General features: G+C 37.1%; 1 protein-coding gene across 1 annotated transcript in view; it reads left to right on the top strand.

Moving 5' to 3' along the window:
• Window positions 1-20,781, top strand: part of LOC145984124 (uncharacterized) — a 928,179-nt gene that overhangs the window by 359,650 nt on the left and 547,748 nt on the right. The window contains exon 6 of the mRNA XM_083117559.1: window positions 6,098-6,659. Within this exon, the coding sequence (XP_082973685.1) occupies window positions 6,098-6,659 (562 nt within the window). The remainder of the gene's footprint in view (window positions 1-6,097; window positions 6,660-20,781) is intronic.

Here is a 20,781-nt window from a genome sequence, read left to right as displayed (position 1 = left end):
CATTTTAAATTGAGTGGGCAATTACCCCTCCGTGCACCACTGCAGGTTCTCTTGGCCGTCTGGAAGAAATAATGCAAGAAAGACGTAAAAACTAATACCATCTTGAGTGTTCTTTTGTCCTGCTACTCTTAGATTCGATTAGCCTTGCTTTCTTTTACTTAAATGTTTGCCCCCCCCCACCCAGAATTGATTTCCATCCACTGCACCCCCTTTCCCCGTAGTTGCTTTGAACTTTCGAAAGCTTGAAAATATAATATCTTTTAATGACGGCAATAAGATTCCTCTACCTTAAATTTCTAGGTGAAAGTATTATATATGGGAATGGACATCTGGAAGGGACACAAGAATGGCCACATTTCCCCCTTAGGAAACGAATGTCAATCTAAAATTATATATTTCACACGTATAATTTAATTTCAGTTATTATAGTGGGGTGGGGATGCTGGAATGCGAAAATTTCAAATTCAAGAGGTGTTTTTGTGGGGGCAACACTATTATCGCGGTAATATGCCCCATGGAAAAATACCTTGCTTGTCCCTCCGTGGAAAAATCTTGCGGACGTCCATGATTGGGGAGGGGCATTTTTTTTTTAATATCTCGTTTAGAATACTGACATGTTCACAGTACCCCTTTTGAGTTGCCAAACATATTCTTGCACTGCATGAAAACAAATTGGTTAGAACAAGTGAAGATGTTTCAAACTCCCCACAGGTTACACAGTGAAGAAACCGAAGAGTTTGCATAAATATTTCTATTCTTAGTAAATTGTACGGTCCGTTGTTTCTATAATTAGTGAATACAATGGACATTTCCACTCTAACCTAAAATATGATTTGAACTATATCACTGCATGCCATTCATTTTATATTAACGTTGTGCAAAATAGTTTGTGTTAATTCGAAATAGTTTGCGAAAAATTGGCCTTAGAAGTTGTGCCAAATCTATGCTATACGTCACGATAACCGAACGGCCTCTGATTGGATATTCCAGTTATGACGTTCTCGTTCGGCAGTGAACTCGGTCGTCTGCTTAGCGCTCTAGAAATCCATGCACGAAGGCGTTCGTTGCTCCTCGTGTTTGTAACGCTGAATACTGAAGAGGATTCTCTGTGATTTTCAAAATTTAAGTTTCGACATGCGAGAGATGTACGAAAGCCAATTCCGGCAATCTAACATGTGCAGATGCATTCACGGTAGCTCCATATTTTGCACAACTGATATTGAATGGAGCAAGGATAAGAGGAACGAAAGCAGCGTTAAGTTTTGCAAGGGAAATTTGACATGGCGTTTGGTTTACTTTCATCGACAGCTTAGTCAAGATCATTTAATATTATCCTGTTGAAAGATTTTTCTCACTAGTAATCATTCCTAATTTTCCGTTATTATTAGTAGTGCTGGTATTACTGCAAAGTTTACCTGGAGAAAATGTCAGTGTCTTTTTGTACGACGGTATAAACCAGCGGTTTTTTTTTTTTCATTTTTCATGCGTAGCTGAAAATAAATGTATGTAATTCAAATGAGCGTCGGGAAGGGCGGGGGTTCGAACCGGTCGGTCGACCAGCTCCTAGAAGTTGGCATCGTTCATTTCAAGTTACAAAAAACAGAAAGTATAATATTTTTATTGTAAATAATAATAACAGAAATAAATTTCAGTTAGATATATTTCCAACCATGGGCGTTGCCAGAATTTTTGCTGGAGCTCGGGAAATGATAAAACTTGAATAGCAGAAATAATAACTATAATAAAAATTTATAATAAAAAAATTGTTATTTTTACAATGGTAAATATTATATACTAATAAAAATAAACAGATGAGTGAACACTAGTACAAAGTTATTTCATACATTTTTGGTTTACATTTCACTCAGTGTACTGGAATTCACAGTTATTGTATTTGTTATTAACTTTTGCATACATCATTCGTGAAAAGGCTGTAAAAGGTAGGGAAAATTGTTGTGACCTCCCCCATAAAACTATATTTTTTGGAATATTGAAAACTGTGGAACCATTTATTTCTTGGATTAATTGGTAGAATGTGGAGATACAACTTGTTTCCAATATTTTCCTTTAAATTTTTTGATCTAACACACTTTCTACTGTCGCTATATTCTGTTCAAATACTAACTAAATGATCTTTATTTCCCCTATTAACAATAAAAAGAACAAGCTTTTTCCTTTTTTTAATTGAAATGAACGATGCCAATTTCCAAATTTCCGACTCCCCTCCTTTCGACGCCCATGTTTACAACAGAAAAATCGAAGAAAAAAATGCGCGAGATCGAAATAGTTAAGTGTAAAATACAGGAACCATATTTTTATTATTTAATCCAAGGAATAGGTGGTTCATATTTTCAAAATTCCAAAAATTAGATTTCTTATGTGAGAGGTCGCACTATATGACCAAAATTTACTCCTAACTTAATGTTTTTCTTGAACAAGGCGTGTGAATGTAAATAACAAAATATAGTACTTTGCATTTCAGTACACTAACTGTATTTGAAATGTAAAAAATAAATAATAAATAAATAAATAAAAATAGCTGGGCTGCATATTCGCTCATCTGGTTGACCGAATAGAACAGGCTGCCCAAGAAAGGATGCAATAAAATTATTATAGAAATAAAAACTTTTATTTTATTAGTTTATAATAGTTATTGTTGTGCAATAACAATCATAACCATTGTTATTATTTTTAATGTTTTTACTTTTATCAGAGCCTGAACCCTCTCCTCCGTACAAAAATTTCTGGCTACGCACATGGTAATGCACTACAATGTAATCAAATAGAACAGTATTTTTAGTCACTTGCACTTTTACATAGCTGTCACAGACCAATTTCATTGTTCTTGTAGCTTATCACTCATGTGGCCCCGCCATGTAAACAATAATACAGTTGTTACCTGAATATGCATTTATTATTGTTGTTATTATTAGTAGTAGTGGCAGTAGTTGTGTCCATTCATTGTGGAACCACGAGCAAAATAACTTGGGCAGACCCGCGACTCCTGTGCACCGTACCCCCGCGAGTAGGGGAGGGGGACAGTGGACCATGCTTCCTTATGGCCCGAGGTGGAGGGAAGAAGGGAAAGCTGCGCGGGGACATCTCGACCCAAGGTTTCTTTTTTCTTGTGGTCGATCTATACCTCAGAGGAACATGCGCTTTTTCTTATCGCTGAGACTTGTTGGCTTCGACGATGTATACTACGCTGTTTGAAAACAAATAAACATTTTGAAACAAAAGTGTAATGAATAAGAAGGATTATAATAAACAGATCATTACAAGTACAAAAAAAATTAAAAATAAAATATGGTGAAATATGCCTGAAAAGCAAGGGTGAGCGCCGCGCTCACCCGCGACCGGTGGCGTGACTACAACGAGCTCGACCGATCCTTGGTTAAGGCTCGGCTGGACCTTTGGCATGCAAATGGGCGATGTTTTTCAAATTTTCCTCTCCATTCGAAAAACTTCTTGGATATTTCAAAATATGAAACATTACATCAGCTTAGAATTCCTTCTAGATCATTGACGTGAATTTTCTTGTACTTTTCTTTCATTGTTGTTTAGATATTATCAATAGTTTAATAGACTCAGGTAATCACAAAACTATTGATAATATCTAGACAACAGTGAAAGAAAACTACATGAAATTTTAAGTCAATGCTCCAGAAGGAATTCTAAGCTGATGTAATGTTTCATATTTTGAAATATCCAAGAAGTTTTTCGAATGGAGAGGAAAATTCTTGTTTTTTGTATTTAATGCATTAAGAAAAATCACATTAATGTAAAAATAGTGTTTTTTTTTTTTAAATACCTAGTTTCAACAATGCTCTAGAGGGTGTCCTTTTAAAAGGACAGTAGGCATTAAGGGGTACATTATGTTAGCGTAACGAAATAATGAACATATTTCTTCAGCGAAAGAAATGTTATTTAACATGAAACAAAGACATAAGAACATATTCTAATTGTTTGTGTGGTAGCTTACAACCATGCAGACTCAGTTCGGTAAGAAGAGGAATTGTGGTAAAAAGATTATCAAAGAAGATATGATAAGGGTGAGACCCAATAGATTGTAAAACATCAGTGTACATGAACACCACGGATGGGAAAAGACCAAGTAGCCTACTTTGTACTCATCAGGTAGTTTCGTTTTTGCACCCTGATATGGCTCCATCCAAACAACATACCCATTACAAGTAGCACCAACCTACAGCTTGTAGCCGTACCTGATTGGTTTGCAGTGAATAAATTGCTTGCATCCGTGGCGACCATAATATGGCACCATTGCCTCATCACCACAGTGATATTAGAAGTGTGGTGCCATTTCCCGACATTTCTTATTCAATATGTTGAAAAGAGGTCTCACTTTTGCGAAACGATCACTTGTGCCCAAATGCTCAATACCGCAACAATGCAGATTTGACATAATAAATTCGAATCTGTCTCTAGACATAGCATTCACAACTGTGCCATTGCTTGTATCTTTACATTGTTCCCAATAAAGACGACTTCTAGGAACCTGGTTGTATCCACTCAACAAGAGAATTCCTAAAAAGCACTTCATTTCATCTTCACTAACATCTCCTGATTTGTTCTTTCTCGCTGCATATCTGTTAGTTTGTTCTACCAACAATTGAATAGCATCATCAAAGAAATGCAAAACATTTCGAGTGGTGACTCTTCATTGAATACTTCCTGAATTGTTGGCCAGTCACTAAATGACATCTTCAGTTTTCCTTTAGTCCACTTATATTATTTTCACTAGATGACACTGACGGAGAATTTTGATTATTGTTTCGGGAAACAGTTTCATCCAAATTGCTAATTATCTCATCGTTATTGGAAGTAAAGAGTTCTGCTTCAGCATTCAACTTAGATCCTGGATAGGTTATTGGTTGAAACTGAATCATCTTCTGAAGAATCTTCATCGGTGACATCTCCTGTGGCATTGGTTGGTGGCATTATTACAATATCCAACTCATGTTGTAAACAATCACCATCATCATCATCATCTTCCTCCTCAAGGATGGAAAGCATTTCATTAAGTGTAAGATCTCTGTAATAGAAAATTTACGTAACATAAATAACTGTATATAAATGAATATGTATAGTATTATTATATTATTATATAATATAATATATATATATTAATATATTAATTAATAATTATTATAATAATAATTAATATATTAAATATATATTAAGATATTAATGTATATAAATGAATGAAGGTAAACACAAAGAACCCTCAAGTGCCTACTGTCCTTCTAAAAGGACACCTAACTTTACGTAATTTTTGCATCTCTGTGTATTAAAATTTTGAACATTATTTGGTTTTAGGCAAACACATATGAACCTAGCAAACGTGTAATGCTCATAAAGTAACTGAAACATGTATACAAGATAACAAAACTTACCTCTTCATTCTGCAGTGCGAAGAAAATGACATGGCTTCACAGACTCATAAACACAAATAGTGAAAAAGAACACAACAATAGCCGGAACTTGTATGAATTGTATTACGCTTTGTTCTTAGAACAATGAAGTGCTGCAAAATCGACAAAACTAGCCTCGCGCAGGGTCTAGGACCCCTCCAGAGGGATTTAGATTCAAAAAGGCAAAGTGTCTGGGTTAAGGAAGTGACCTCCTGTTGGGGTGTTAACCTACAAAGAAACTTGCAGTCAAACAGAAAACTAGTCTTTCCGCTGTCGCCTATTTGAGCAACAAACGGCAACCTTACAATCCTTCCTCCACAAAGCGGCCAGCAGGGAAACATGACTTTGTCAACATGGCCGTTCTGCGCTGTCAATGGACACCGGTAGATAGCTTGGCCCAGGTATAGTTGTTACTCGTCTGATTTCGGTGCGCGCGTGTACAAACCGCATAAGTATCACCCTCGTTTCGTCTGTAATCTCAATTGTTTCCCATCGGTATTGCGCGTAAACTTAATTTTTAGAATGGCGCCATATTCTCCGAAAAACATTCTATTTCGCAATTTGTTTTCATATCGATGCAATGATACAAACATACATAAAACTTGTACATTCATTATTCCGATCGTTGTCTGTCGTTGATATTAAGAACTGACGTATTTTTTCAGGGCTGGGAGCAACAACAGCGAGGCAAGGAGCAGATGCGGCGCGATACGGAGCAGCGGCCAGAAAGAGATCGTGAGTATTCAAGGCCAATGGCCAATGGCATGTCGGAGCCGACTAGCCCCGAGCCCGTGTCGGCCGGTAAGCCGCCCGAGCTCGCGTCCCTGCCCGCCGCCCAGAGTTCGTCTCCCGCGTCTTATCCTCTTCCCCCGAGCTCCGGCCTTCCGGAAACGATTCTGGAAGAAGGAGAGAAGGAGGAGGAGAAAGAAGCGGGGGGACGAAGCAAGGAGGTGGAGCGGGAAATCGAGGGGAGGGAGTCGGAACGAATGGGAAAGCGGGAAGGGGAGGCCGAGGAACGATCCGAGGATGAGGAGGAGGAAGAAGAGGACGAAGAAGAAGAGGAGGAGAAGGAGGAGGAGAGTGACGAGGAGCCCGATTCTCCTGGTATTATCCCGACCATTCCGTTCTACGATCACAGCCCCGGAGAAGTGTACACTATTCCCGAGGAGGAGGAGGAAGCTGCTAGCCCCACCAGCGGAGATGGAGTTACCAGCCTTCGGCGTCGAGGTAAGTGAACCTCAAGGGTAGCCGGCAACAGCCCCTCTCACTGAATGTTTTGCACACGCTGCTAGATATTTTGGCGCATTGTAAAGAAATGTAATTTAACCTATGTACACACTTTCAGTTGCACACACTCACACACATTAGAATACTAAATCCATGCAATAGATCAGTCCACGCAAGTCACTAAAATAGTATCTAAATCGTCATTGTAGGAAACGACACGTTCCTTTGGCAGAATTGCTGGTCCCTCAGATCATCGGATTGCAGTTATTCTTTATCGTCTTCTGAATTAGTTAAATGTCATTCCACTTTTCAAAATGTTTAGCCTGTCGAAATAATATTACATTTTTTTAAATTTCATTAGAGAGAAATACTACTGCAATTAATTTGTATATATATCGTAAATTGTCGTTTACGATAAAACTCGATTTGGTTTCGGTGTGTACGTATATTGACACTCTTATATTTGAAGTAATAGACATTTTGAAGTTCGTGGTAGTAATAAAGATTAGAATAATACCAAAGACAGCCATCGTTATATTTCCGTTTTTCTTTACTAAGTGGAAAGGTAGTGTAATATTTCGTTAGCAAAACAAGTAAAATATTCTAGCAGCGTAAAACGAATCTGCTTGTGCCTTTTTTGGAACGCAAAATGGTAATAATTATCCACAACAATGCTAAATTGTGGAATTTGAATTTGTAACTGATGATTGATTTTTTCATGAGAGAAGGGCTGAATCCGGTTTCCCCTACTTCTAGTTACGGGAGGCATCTGCTTGCTCTGAAAGAAGGTCACACTCTTTCAGAAAGTCTTACTTAATGTAGTCATTGACATACACACGGTTCTACCTTTCAGAAACCACCATGTGGATACCATTGGCCAGAGCAAGCAGTGCTTCCTCTGCCAGAGTTTTTCCACCTTGGCATGAGTGATATATTTCTGCTCTCCTCAGCACTGAGCAGACTTTCATGTATATCAGTAAATATTGCACACGATTTGGTGGAGGAGGAGATTTATTTCTTTCTTTTCTCAATTTTTAATTGTATATTAAACCTAAGGTATGGGAGAACATTGTAGAAAAGTGGATCATTGAAACTTGACATTCTAGTTTTTCTCCCACCTCTACAGCATTTTTGATCACTCAGCGACGTGCATGCACACACTGCACAACATCGATGATGACAACTCCTTGCCGCTATTCCTGCAGCGAGTGTCAATTGTTCACGACTCTAACCGAACCACTTCCACCACTATACATACCCACTTCCTTAATTTACCTGGTAGTGACGTAGTATTTTTCCCAAGGAATTTGCAACACTGAGCGATCACCTACTTAATCAGGTAATTTAGTTATTGTTGTGTTTTTACTGCCTATTTGTTAGTATGCATTTCATCCTTGCTCCTCTTCTCTCTCTATATCTTGTTGTCTCTCCTCACGCTTCCGTGTTTCTGTAGCATTATCGCTTCTGTGGCTGCTGCCCATTTTCAGCTCAGGGATGACCTGTTCAATTTCACCCATCAGGCGTTACTTAGTTTTTCACGCTGCATTGTTTGTAAGGACTAATGGTTTTATTGGCTCTATGTAGAGTTGTTGCTTTATAGTGAATTTGCATTTTTGTGAAACGTCTGAAGTGAGCACCGAAACCGTAAAATTAAAATATATACTTAGCCGTAACTGACATATAGATGTTATGCAAGACAGGTGTTATGAATGTCGATAAGTACTGAGATCGCGTCAAAGTTTGACCATATTCCTAAACAAATAATACAAACAAATTTCAATGTACAATTAATAATAACAAGCAACATTTTCTTCAGGTAAGTTGTATAAAATTTCTTATTGTACTTCATTAACAATTTATTCTTGAATCAACCGAAAGGCGTTTTGTCGAATACTAATGGACATAGTATTGTGGATGGATCTATCTTCTTCGTAAGTAAGAATTGTCACACTTCTACAAAACAAATTTGAACATTTTAATAGAAGTATATTATCTGGTTTCATTACATTTCGTGATATTTACAGTAAGTTTTACTAAACACTCCCTCGTTCTCTCCCAAAAATATGTAGATTTTTTGTCATTACGACAAGAGTAAAGAGTAAGAGTATTCCATTTTAAGATCTAATGTAGGTTACACTTGCACATTACTTGGAATAAAAGTTAACAAGTGTTGAATGAATGAAATGCCTTCACACAAAATGGAAAATAGTAATTATATTCGAATTTAACATATACAATATTGTTGAATATTATTTCTATTAAATACAAAATTATTACATACTATAAATTAACAAATGTTATAAAGTATGATAGTTCTCAAATTTTAAAATTATGAAATTCAATATGCAGGACTTCCTTGTATGTTCTATAAATTGTTAAGACCTTGGCTCTTTATATTTGTGAGTTTGAAATCATTCTAAAAAGAATGAATTGTAAAAAATATTAAAAATTAGAATTTATTGTTCCTTACCTGAAGTTATAAATAATGACTATATATATAATGACTATATATATACCGTAAATTGTAAACCACTTTTTACATTCATAGTGTTTTAATATCTTTGATAAATTGTCATACTGATCAGCTAAGATGATATTATCTTAAAAGAGTGATACACAACCTCCAGAAAAAAAAAGTTGTATAAAATATCCAGAAATATGGTTCTTGTTTTCGAATGTGAAGACTAGAGAATCACTTCACAATCTGTACTAATACGTACAAGAACATATTAACAATAACATGATTATCGATTACAACAAACACACTAATTATATGACAAGTAATTGGGGATTTTCTTAATATTTGGGAAAGAAACGAACAGTTAAATTTCTCGAACTTGTAAAAATATGCACAAGTGCCAGTTTTGTCACGAAATCTCTCTCCAATATGACAATTGGATTGGCAATGTAAGTTGAATGATAAGAAAACGAAGAAAAATCTCGAGACAAAACATACTTAATTTTCTTTGGTATACGGCCATAGATATAGAAAGTTCCTCATAAATCTGATACTAGCAATACTAGAAAAAAATGTTTTCAATTTTCTGTTGGCAATTGGAAACTATCCCTTTCTGTAAGTGAACTCTATCCATACACCTTTCTAAGTTTGCTGTTGTGTTGTGTGATGTGATTTTGCAATGTGACATATTTTCTTTGTTGGATGTTAATTTTATATGCGTGAATAAGATGTTCTATACCTAAGCTTGTAAAGAGACCAGTGCTGGGATGCTCTTCTTGAACTTCATATTACCACCCTTTACATTTCCTTGTCGTCAATCTTTTCAATTATTCAGTAATACTTTGTACGACACTATATTTATCGTGGCACTTTTATCAGTAGATGCTTTTTATGTAGTCGAGCAATTCACTTCTCTTCATCCGACACATTTTATAATAACTTCCATTCTTTCACAAAAGCTAGGTACATTTTATACTTAATTTAATTTAATGGATGCATTTGTCAAATTTAAAATATAGCAACTATAATTTGGTTCCGTTTGGCAGATTTCTTCTACAGTATAACGAACGGTAAATATAATTATTAAAATTCTCTGTTAGAAATTTTCCCCATAAATTCTGCTTCAAGATTGATATTAGAATGACCAAAATAATTTTGTTGCAGAGTAAATATCATGTTTTCAATTGAACAAATGTTTTCACTTGTGGGGTGATAGCATGTTCCATTCAGGTCGAGCCACAAGACACCATCGCACCTGGCAAACACGAAGATAGTGATATTGACGATTGATTGAGTTGGTGCTTTAAGTCCACTTTGTGCACAGTAAGACTAATCGGAGCTGGACCTACAGTTTAAAGTGGAATTTGAATCACTATGTGGCTCCACCGGGTATCGAACCCGGGACCCGTTAATTACAAGGCGACGTCGCTACCACTGCGCTATCGGGGAGCCCCGAAGATAGTGATATAAAATTTCAAGACATCAATATATTACCTAGCACTGAACAAGTGTTTTGCTACATAATTATAACATTGCTGCTATCATAAGTTTGCCATATTGGATTCAGGTGAAAATTTTTAAATAGAAAGTGAAACATAAAATTCTCTATTTGCAGAATGTTGGTGGTATGATAAATTTTTACCTGTGTTCATTCGTTTAACATTTTCTAAAAGGCAAATTGTAAAATATATTACTGTCACTCGTCACTGAAACATGGCACTGGTGAAAGAGGAACACACTGAATTCATCCTGATGTCTGGGGAAAGCATCTGCGTTAACATCGCTACAGATAGGCCGGTAGTTTTCTTCGGTGCATTCGAAGTGAGGCTCTTGATGACAAGTCACGTAGTCGTCGCCCTAGAGTTGCTACTTGATCGGACCAGGCCCGTACCTAGGGGAGAGGCCATGGGGGCCATGCCCCCCCCCCCTCGAGCCATGAAATTTTGAAATGTAAACCTACAAAATGCTACGAGAATGACGTCTACTAATTTTCAAGCATGTAAAAATTTCAATTTTGTCCTTGCATAAATGGATGTGTTTGTTGTGTAGAGAGAGAGGCAATCTCCAGAAATCTGCAGTCTGCGATATTGGGTACTTTTAGTTTTATTGATGCCGTTGCCCCACCCAATTATTTCCACTTTTGCTCCTGCACTACGGCCTCTTAATGCTAAGCCTTGTCTACCCAGACCCGGTGGAGGCACATAGTGGTTCGAATCCAACGTTAAACTGTAGGTCCAGTCCCAATTAGTCTATCTGTGCATAAAAGTGGACCTAAAACAAAAACTCAAACTTGTCTACTAAGAGAAAGTAAATTGTCTTTGCACCCATTTTTGGCACCCAATCGCCGCTACTGGCTACCAGGTAAAAGTGTCCGTCTCTCTCCCTTTGTTGTGGTTAACCATAGCCTGCTACTATCCTTCGTAGCGGGCTATGGGTTAACTCACATTTAGAATTCTATATTGTAATAATAATTGCTAATGGGTATAATTTAATTTATAAATATATTATTTTCTAAACATAGAATTATCGTGGCTGTTCAATGGTTCTGACATAAGAAAATAAAGGAAATTTGAAAACATTTTTAATTTGCGAAACTTAGAACTATGCAGATACTTCTGACCAGTATCGGCGATTGGGTGCAAAAACTGGGGAAGTGGAGGGGGCAAGGACAGTTATTTTCTCTTGGTAGATGCATTAAGAGGCCATAGTACGGGGGCAAAAGTGGCAAAAGTCGGGGGCAACTGCCCACAGCTCGCCCCAAATAGCCGCTGTTATATATATACATAAACACGGATCTAGCCCCTCTCTCAAAAAAATCCTGGTTACGGTCCTGGATCGAACCTCAACAGTGGTATCGGCTTCTTATATGAAGAGTCTAAACACAGCACACGACATCTGTTCACATAGTGTTTCGTTAGTCAGAATCCAATTGTGTTTGTGTGTATTCTCCATGTCAACAAATATCACCACTTTAAGCTTCAGCACATATGCAGCAGCGCTAAGCTTCGGTTAATGCGCAGCGGAGGATTACACGGGCAGACATTTCGAACTCTTCACAAACGAAGTCAGTCCCATCATTGGCTGCTCTAAAGAGAACATTACATTACGTAGCTTATCATCAACAGTCTCACGAACGAAATCTAATAAATTTGCTACTTCGCAGTACGAAACTACTTGCCTATCAAAGTGGTGCTATTATAAATCTGCAGCTATGCTCTCCTGACGTCAAGATGATTTCATTGTGTTCCTTATTTGTCAGTACCATGTTTCAGTGACTTACAGCAGACAAAAAAATGGTCTTTTTTTTGCAATTTTTCCTGATAATAAGTAGTTGTGAACGAAAGAATATGGGTGGAACTTGATTTCAGCACTGCCTAACTGCGACTTTTCTAGCCCAATTTATACATATCTATCTCATACTCTCCTTTCAATTTAATAATTTTTACCTTAATCCAAATTGGCGTATTTCAAGATGGCAGTATGTTGTAGTTATGTCGCAAAAGGTAGGACCCGTCCTAGGTAATATCACGATGTCCCCAGATTTTGGATTACGATCTTTTTTTTTTTTTTGCGAGCTTCGGTAGCCTACATACTGTTGCCACTTGCCTGTATTTTGCTGTATATTGATTTTGATCATTTCAATGTTTTTGTATTTTCCACATTATGTGGTTAAACAGCAAGGACGTACTATTAGGGCGACTGGATTGCGTTGCAAGTCGATTTAATGCAGAACCGCTAACATGTGTGTGTGTATTGAAGTTTCTGGTAAAGAAATGCACAGTAATTGAGGTACTATGGTATCACGTACTTGCAATGGTAAGCATGATCACGGTTTTGGTTATAGACTTGGGAGGATAGTTATTTCGTTGTATATCATGACTATATGCATGTTTATACTATATCAGAATCGGTCTATGGATTATCGTTAAAACTACAAAGTTAATCTTAATGTTACCAACTCGGTATTTCTATAAAAATTCTGCAAATGACTGCGCGATTATGTCATTTTGTTATATACATATTTCAAAGTTTGTTTTAAGTCCACTTTATGCACATAAAAGCTAATCGGGACTGAACCTACATATTAAAGTGGGATCTGAACCACTTTGTGCCTCCACAGGGGATCGAACACGAGAGCCCTTGATTGAAAGCGACAACGCCACCTTTCAAGCCCCTCTTAATAATAGGTTAACTTGACTTGATTTTTTTATTGTTGATTTTTCTTATATATTGTCGTTTTTCTTCTACTTTTAGCTAATCAGGACGATGAGAATGAGTGATGATATGATGAAACTGATGAAGGAATACACACAAGGAACACTCATGCAAAGACAGGAATTAGAAACCGGAAGGTTCACTTGTCTATGGTAAAGCCATTGCAGCCATCTGCTTTAAATGAACGAACAATTATGGATGTTCAAGAAATATTTGTCACAGATAACTATCGGTAACAGGTATGGGTAAATTTCGTATCGTTATATTATCTGCATCGGCTAAAATTTCCCTTCCATCCAAAATATACATATATACAGGGTATCCTCGTGCAATACAAACTTTCACAAAGTGAAAGGACATAGAGTTGCACATAATTCATTGACAGCGTTTTTCCCTTTGAGGGTCTCATTGGTCACTGTATGAGTTCGAAAGGCATTAATGTTATTTCAGTGGGTATGCAAACCAGCAGTAAAAATCAGACGTGGCCACTGACATTTTTTTTTTTCTGTCGGACAACATATTGGAAAGGATATTACGCTACAGTAACATAGTATGTTACCCGTGGCGCAACAGCCCGTGAGGGCCAGGGCCTACCTACCGACTGCCGGTCTCACTCCCACCTGCCGAGGTGGGAGATGATCCAACTAGTTACGGGATGACGTGTGGTCAGCACGACGAACCCCCAGTCGTTTTGTAGGTTTCCATGATCGGGTAGCTACTCATTCGTAGTTACCCAATTTTCTCACGATGGTGGGTGGCCACCGGTCCCATTCACAGGCCGAAATCTAAAGAGAACAGTTGTTACCCTTTCCCCAGGAAACTCGAACCAGGGCGCGTCCCGTAGCCGGAGCCAAAGCATGATGCCTTAGACCGCACGGCTGCGGTGTGGAACGACATATTATGTTGCCAGAGTTTAATTGTATGAAGATCAATGGTTAATTAGAAAAATAAGTGTAGAAACAAATATAGTCAACGCCTTTGCCTTATCCAGCATTCGAACCTAGGACCTCTGTTTTGTAGGTGTCTAACGCTAACCACTCTAACACGGAGTCTATCAGATTCTTTAATTGCTGTAATAAAATTAAGTGACCTATTACACCATTGAATAAATTCACAATTCTAGCGAGATGTACAGCACCCAGTGTAAGACAAATAATCGCATGAGGAAAGGTTGGCATCAATTGGATCATTCGACCCAATCTCAATATTTAATTGTAGCACAATAATATAGCAATACATCCACACTGTAAATGTACAAGTCTGTTTAGCGTTCACTCGTCTCACTTAATGGGTCATTTTTCTTCTTTTACACAGCACATTTCCACAGGATGCAATTCGATCTACCTATATTATTCAACTACTTCTGAGCTGAAATATTTATCATTTCATCGAAGGTGTCGTTTATTCATCTTAGTGAAAGTGAATATTTTTCTGGCGAGTTTACTAATATCGAAATGAATGCATAAGTATTACGTTGTATAAATGGGAAAGTACTACTAAATTCTATGATCCTGTACAAAATATTTGCATAAACGATGCTAAATTTAAGCTGAAAGTCAACCATTTCCTTTTGGAAATCAAGTGTTTAATCTTCTTATGTCGAAAAGAGTTTATGAATATTGTACTCAGGAACACGTCACATATCGTGCAGACACGATACTTGTCATATCGGTAAGATGCAGTGCAGTCATTTTATCTCTATGTAGATACTGTTGCATTGGTGCTAAACACTTTCTAGAAAAAAACTGTCCGTATCATTAATTCACTTTCGCTTATGCTTCCTGCCCTGTAGTCTCTCACAGATTTTTCACATACTTATTTAGTTATGAGGTTTCAACATTTTCGTTTATTTTCCAAATAAATAGGGGTTATGCATACATTTTGTGTGCATAGAGATGTCAGAATAAGCATGTCTGAAATGTCAAAAGTACTTGAAAGGAGGCGGTTGAAGTGAAGGCATCTTGAACAACCACTCGAACACAATTCTAGTTAACGACAACTATTCCACGCAGTAGAAATGGAAAACTCTAAGGAGAGATAAAGGATTCTGAGACGTCGGACATCGCGACATTTTCGTCAGCCTGTGCTCACCACAAATGTTAGTTCACTTCTAGGTTCATCGCACACATTCCTCGACCTTTATAAACGGCCGGACACATCTCGCAGTCGCAGGCCATTCGAATGAATTAAACGTGTTTCATAGGCGCTAATGTTAAAAGAAGGGTTGTAGGGGCACTAAGAGACAGCTCCCGATATAGTGAGAGGTATGCGTGTTTACAAGAAGTAGATTCTGATCGACTGAATGCTGGAAGTACCCGATGAACGGCTATCGTAACAGACCTTAGGAGGAAAGAACGATCTGTCTTACCATTACGTTTCCACTGCTTACAGACTAAACTGGACAATCCTTACCACAGATTATTTTACTTCTCTATTGACGTTGTTTCGGCACGTCTTATAATTATTCAAGCATTTTAGACAGCAATATAATTGCCTTATTATTTTTGTTCATTTGATGTTGTATTCTGAACGCATTGAAGTACAATACCACTATGTGCGGTTAACCATTTGTGTTCATATTCCTCTTCATTCAAGTCATTATGTTGTTATTGTTTGAGCTCTCCACAATTTCTTCCCAACCCAGAATCTTTCATCCGGGTTCTTCCAGCATTCAGGCAGCCATTCAAGTTTCCACGGTTGTCAAGGTCACTATCCTAATTGGTCGGACCTTGACTGCAACTTAGTCCATGTATTGACAAAACTTCACTGACGTTCATTTTGAATGTACATCTGAATATATAATTAATTTAACATGTTCTTTTACCGCGGAGACGGTATTTTTTTTATTGCTTAAGATGCTTCTAACATCCTTCTTAATGCTTAACCCAAAATATTTTTAAGGACAATTCATTTTCTCTAGTTTACACACAAGACATTAGTGTAAATATAAACCTTAGAGATATCACTTTTCTGACACCTTGTCTGTCTGTTGTTATTATACATACCAATGTTAATTTCCATGCTTTCTTTTTATCTATTGATTGCTTCAGTAGAAATTTAAAAATGTATGGCCTTCTCCCTTACATGTTTTTAATTGCCATTCCGCAATCAACCAAGTAATATCTATACGCGTCACGAATCGCTTTAGTTAAAGATCCTTTTTGTTTAAATATATAGTATTTAAGTTGTAAAATAGCGCGAGGGAAGTGGAAATAGGATGTGAACGGTATCTGTCAAAGAGCAAAAACATTCTTATTTTTCACACAAAGACTAATCGGGATTGGATCTGCAGTTTAAAGTAAGATCCAAATCACCGAAATATGCTCCTGCCGGGAATCGAATTAGGAACACTTTCATTACTCTCTGTGATAAAGTTAACCACTACACTGTCAAGATGGCCTGACAGCAACCGTAAAAGTGTTGTAATATAGGAACTAGCTGATTATGACAATTAATCTTACAGAGGAAAGAAAGAAAGTTCTTTGGAAATGTGCAAACCTTCCATGCTTTACAGGGCACACTTAATTACTATATTTGCCCTAAAGCAATTTTCCTTTAACCAGCTTATATTATCGTTATTATTATTATTATTATTATTTACTTACTGTGAGGTTTCTTTGTGTTCTTTTCTTATTGCCTAACGTTACTCACTTTTCCTGTTTCCCTTATGTAGCATCGGTGGCTAAACACGTTGAGAGTTCGACTCACGATCTTGCCTTTGAATGCTCTGGAATCTAGTCACGTCGAGACCACTGGTGTGTCATTGTGTTAATCTTTTCATCAAATAATCATTTTCATTGATCATCGTAATTAATCTAAAAACGTAGAAAAGAATCGTTAAATGACTAATACAATGCAAGAATATAAGTTGTCTTTATCCCTGTTTCTGAGCTTCTCCGATGATATAGGGGTAACATCGCCGCTTTGTAATCCAGGTGTCCCGGGTTAGTTAAACGGTGGAGGCACATAGTGGTTCGGATCCCATTTTAAACTGTAACTCCAGTTCCAATTAGCCTTTTCTGTGCATAGAGTAGACTTGAAAACAAACGTATCCCTGTTTCTGAAATGATCTTTATTGCTGATTCATTTTTTAACTCTAATTCAAATTAGAAGGAATATCGGCTACATCTGTTTGCAAAATTGTTTTCATTTATTGAAATATTGAATCTAAAGCACCATTTTCACGTGCAAATGATAAGATACATCAAAATTGCATAATGTATTGCAGCACAAAAAATGTACCAATTTTAATAAGCCCACCCAATATGCTCATAGAGTTGCTTAAAAAATTTCATTTATAACTTTCAAGATTCCCACAATGCCCATTGTAGACCCATTGATAATGAAGATAGCTACTGAATATTCTTCAGATCTATTGCTTGTTTTCGACACTTTTATGTCCCATATATTTTCAAGTTCTCTCTGTGTTCTTCGTTATTTTACGTTACTTTATGTTAATCGTGACGATAAAGATAAATGATGAATTGATGAAATTAATGAAAGGTAAAACACAATGAACTGAACTCTCCATGTTCTACCAAGGATTCGAGCCTTGGATCCTGGCTTCGAAGTTCAACCATTTCGAAAGAAAGTCTGGCCACAGTGTATCCCTATACAAACCTTCCTGTCTACTAACCAATTAAAATATCCACCAATAAAAGAATTTATGATCTCTTAATAATTCGATTCATAATTTTTAGGAGTAAACGCCATAACAGATAATTGAACGAGTAAATCAAGTTTCATTTCAGTACATTTTGAACCAACAATTTAACACAAAATGCAAAATTCAGAAATTGCAAATGCCAAGGTGTCGTACATATAAGTCGTAACAGAACAAATTAAAATACTAGTTTAATGTTTTCCTGAAAGATTGTAGTTAGTGTACTTGTATTTGTCTACTTTATAAGAAGATACACATGCTATAGCATAGTTAATTTAATATAAATATGTGAAGTATAAATAAGCTGTTGTTTGTTTCTTGGCTGGAATATATAAAATTTTGTTGAATATCGTAACTTTCCGAATGGGAAGAAATCGTCAATACTCCCTGTAATTATATTATAAAACAGGCAAGTTTGAGCTAGGTTTACGGTGTAGTTAGGTATTAATCTGTACCTGGAAATATTAAAAATTCACGTGAAATATAATGTTGACACCCAAGTGCAAATAAATACCTTCTGGGCAGTGGCAACGATAAGGCCCCCAGAGAGACTGCAGTGCAGCGAATACTCAAACGGTCGGTCTCGTGCCACAGTCATTAAGGAACCTTTGTTCTAACCATCACTTCTTTTCTATGTTTATAATATATACATTTTTCAAATGATGTGGGTTGAAAAGTTATGGATCTCTATATGTAAAACTTCAGTGAATTTTCAAATGTTTCATTATACGTCTTTAATGGTGTCGACTTACATATTCCTTTAAGTGAAGTGTTATTGTGCATTGGGGATTGACACACCACTCAGCACATTTATTGATCTATCTGGGCAACACTTGCAAAGTTATTTCATGTCGTCTATTATATGTGCCGACCTCCGTCGCAGAGTGGTTAACACAGCGCGCTACGGTGTCAGGGGTTCCGGATTCGAGCATGAGTGTTCTTTATGGGTTCTTCATCAACTTGATCATATATAATCACTCATCCTTATTTTCACGATTAGCCAAAAGTTGCAGAATAGCGAAGTAAAATAAACCACATCAATCAATCAATGATTTGATGAAACTGATGAAGGGTCAAACACAAATGCAATGCCTATGTCCAGGCCGGGTCTGGAGCATAGTATCTGAGGTAGAGAGCTCGTTAATCAGGCACTCAATGATCCCGGACGCCTTATAATCGAGGGGTTCCTGGTTCGATAGCCGGGGGAGACACATATTGGATCGGATCCCACTTTAAACTGTAGGCCAGTCCCAATTAGCCTATCTGTGCTATCTGGACTTAAAACAACAAGTGAAGCCATGTGCCTACGTATTTTCGACATCGATGTCACTTGGTGTCAATTACAAATCACGTGGACGAACACATGGTCCAATTGATATAAATTATGTCGCATTAAAGTAATATTTGGTAGATTTTTTAATGCCATCATGTAGTATCTTTCTAGCCCAAGTAGTTTCTGAGGTATTGAAAATTGATAAGGAAAGAAACGAACGTCATATAAAATTGATATTTTACCTGTGTTTCTAATAAGTACCATACAAATATAATTACATTGAAATTTCTACTTTCAACACCTTCAACGAAAAGTTGTACATTTTGACGAGGATTTCTTTAAAAGAGAAGTAATGTCGACAATATTAAAGTAAAGTAAGATTTACATGTTGAGTATCAAATTTTATGTATTTCAGCACTGTAATCCACGAAACTGACAAGAAAGTCGTAACATACACTTGGAGATATACAATATGGCTGACAAATATAACTGTGACAAATATAACTTCCCGATGACGTAGTGGTAGCGTCGTCGCCTTGAAATCAAGGGGCCCTGGGTTCGATAACCTGTGGAGCCACATAGTGGTTCGGATCCCACTTTAAACTGTAGATCCACTCCCAATTAGCCTTACTGTGCATAAAGTGGACTTAAAACACCAACTCAAACCCAAACTCAAATCACAAAATTCTGGGCATTAGAGGATATTAACTTGAAATGTAGCATTGCGGACAATGAAATACACACCTTGCTTTGAGTTATGGAAATAACCAATAGCCCTATGACCTTCCCAAAAACAAGGAGTGTTCAAAATTCCAACAAGCAATATTTTTAAGTGACAAGAAGCTCAAACACAAGATACTTATTAAAAATTTCGTCTGCAGCACTTACAGTCCCGCCTCTCTTATATCCGGCGCGGGAACCGCCTTAATGGCAGTGACACACTGTTGCCGCGTTTCCCTACGAAGGAACTCGCAGTCAAATTGGCTTAGTGCTTAGGGAAGATCCGACAACGTTAAAAATCCCCCTCCCCAAAGCAGCCAGTAGGGAAACAGAATTTTGTCAAAGTAACCGTTCTGCGCTGTGGTTGCACACGGGTTAATGCGACGCCCGGACCATAACCGTGCTATAAGAGTTTCAACTCAGCGACTTTGATATTCATTCAACCAAATCATTAGAGCCAGGTTACTAGAAGTTTGTCATCACTAGGGCCTGGATTTTAATGTAATTACATATTTTCCTTTGTACGTAGACAAACAAAAATTACAAAATATCTGAGATTTTCGATGTTAGCAACGACATACCTGAATTTCATGAACATATTTCTATATATTTTGGAAATATACTGCATATTTTCTGTGTAGAAGCCATATTTTTACACAAAATGCAAAATTGTAAGCAATTATCTATTTTCTTACTGGGTAACGCACACATGTTGGCGGGATAAACATTCCAAACATGATTTCTCTAAAAATTTGGGAAAATTTTATCTGGTTGTGGCATACCAGCCAGCTTA

The sequence above is a fragment of the Lepisma saccharinum genome, chromosome 2, assembly GCF_977018435.1.
Source record: "Lepisma saccharinum chromosome 2, izLepSacc3.1, whole genome shotgun sequence".
NCBI lineage: Eukaryota > Metazoa > Arthropoda > Insecta > Zygentoma > Lepismatidae > Lepisma > Lepisma saccharinum.
This window is presented reverse-complemented; position numbering and strand designations above follow the sequence as displayed.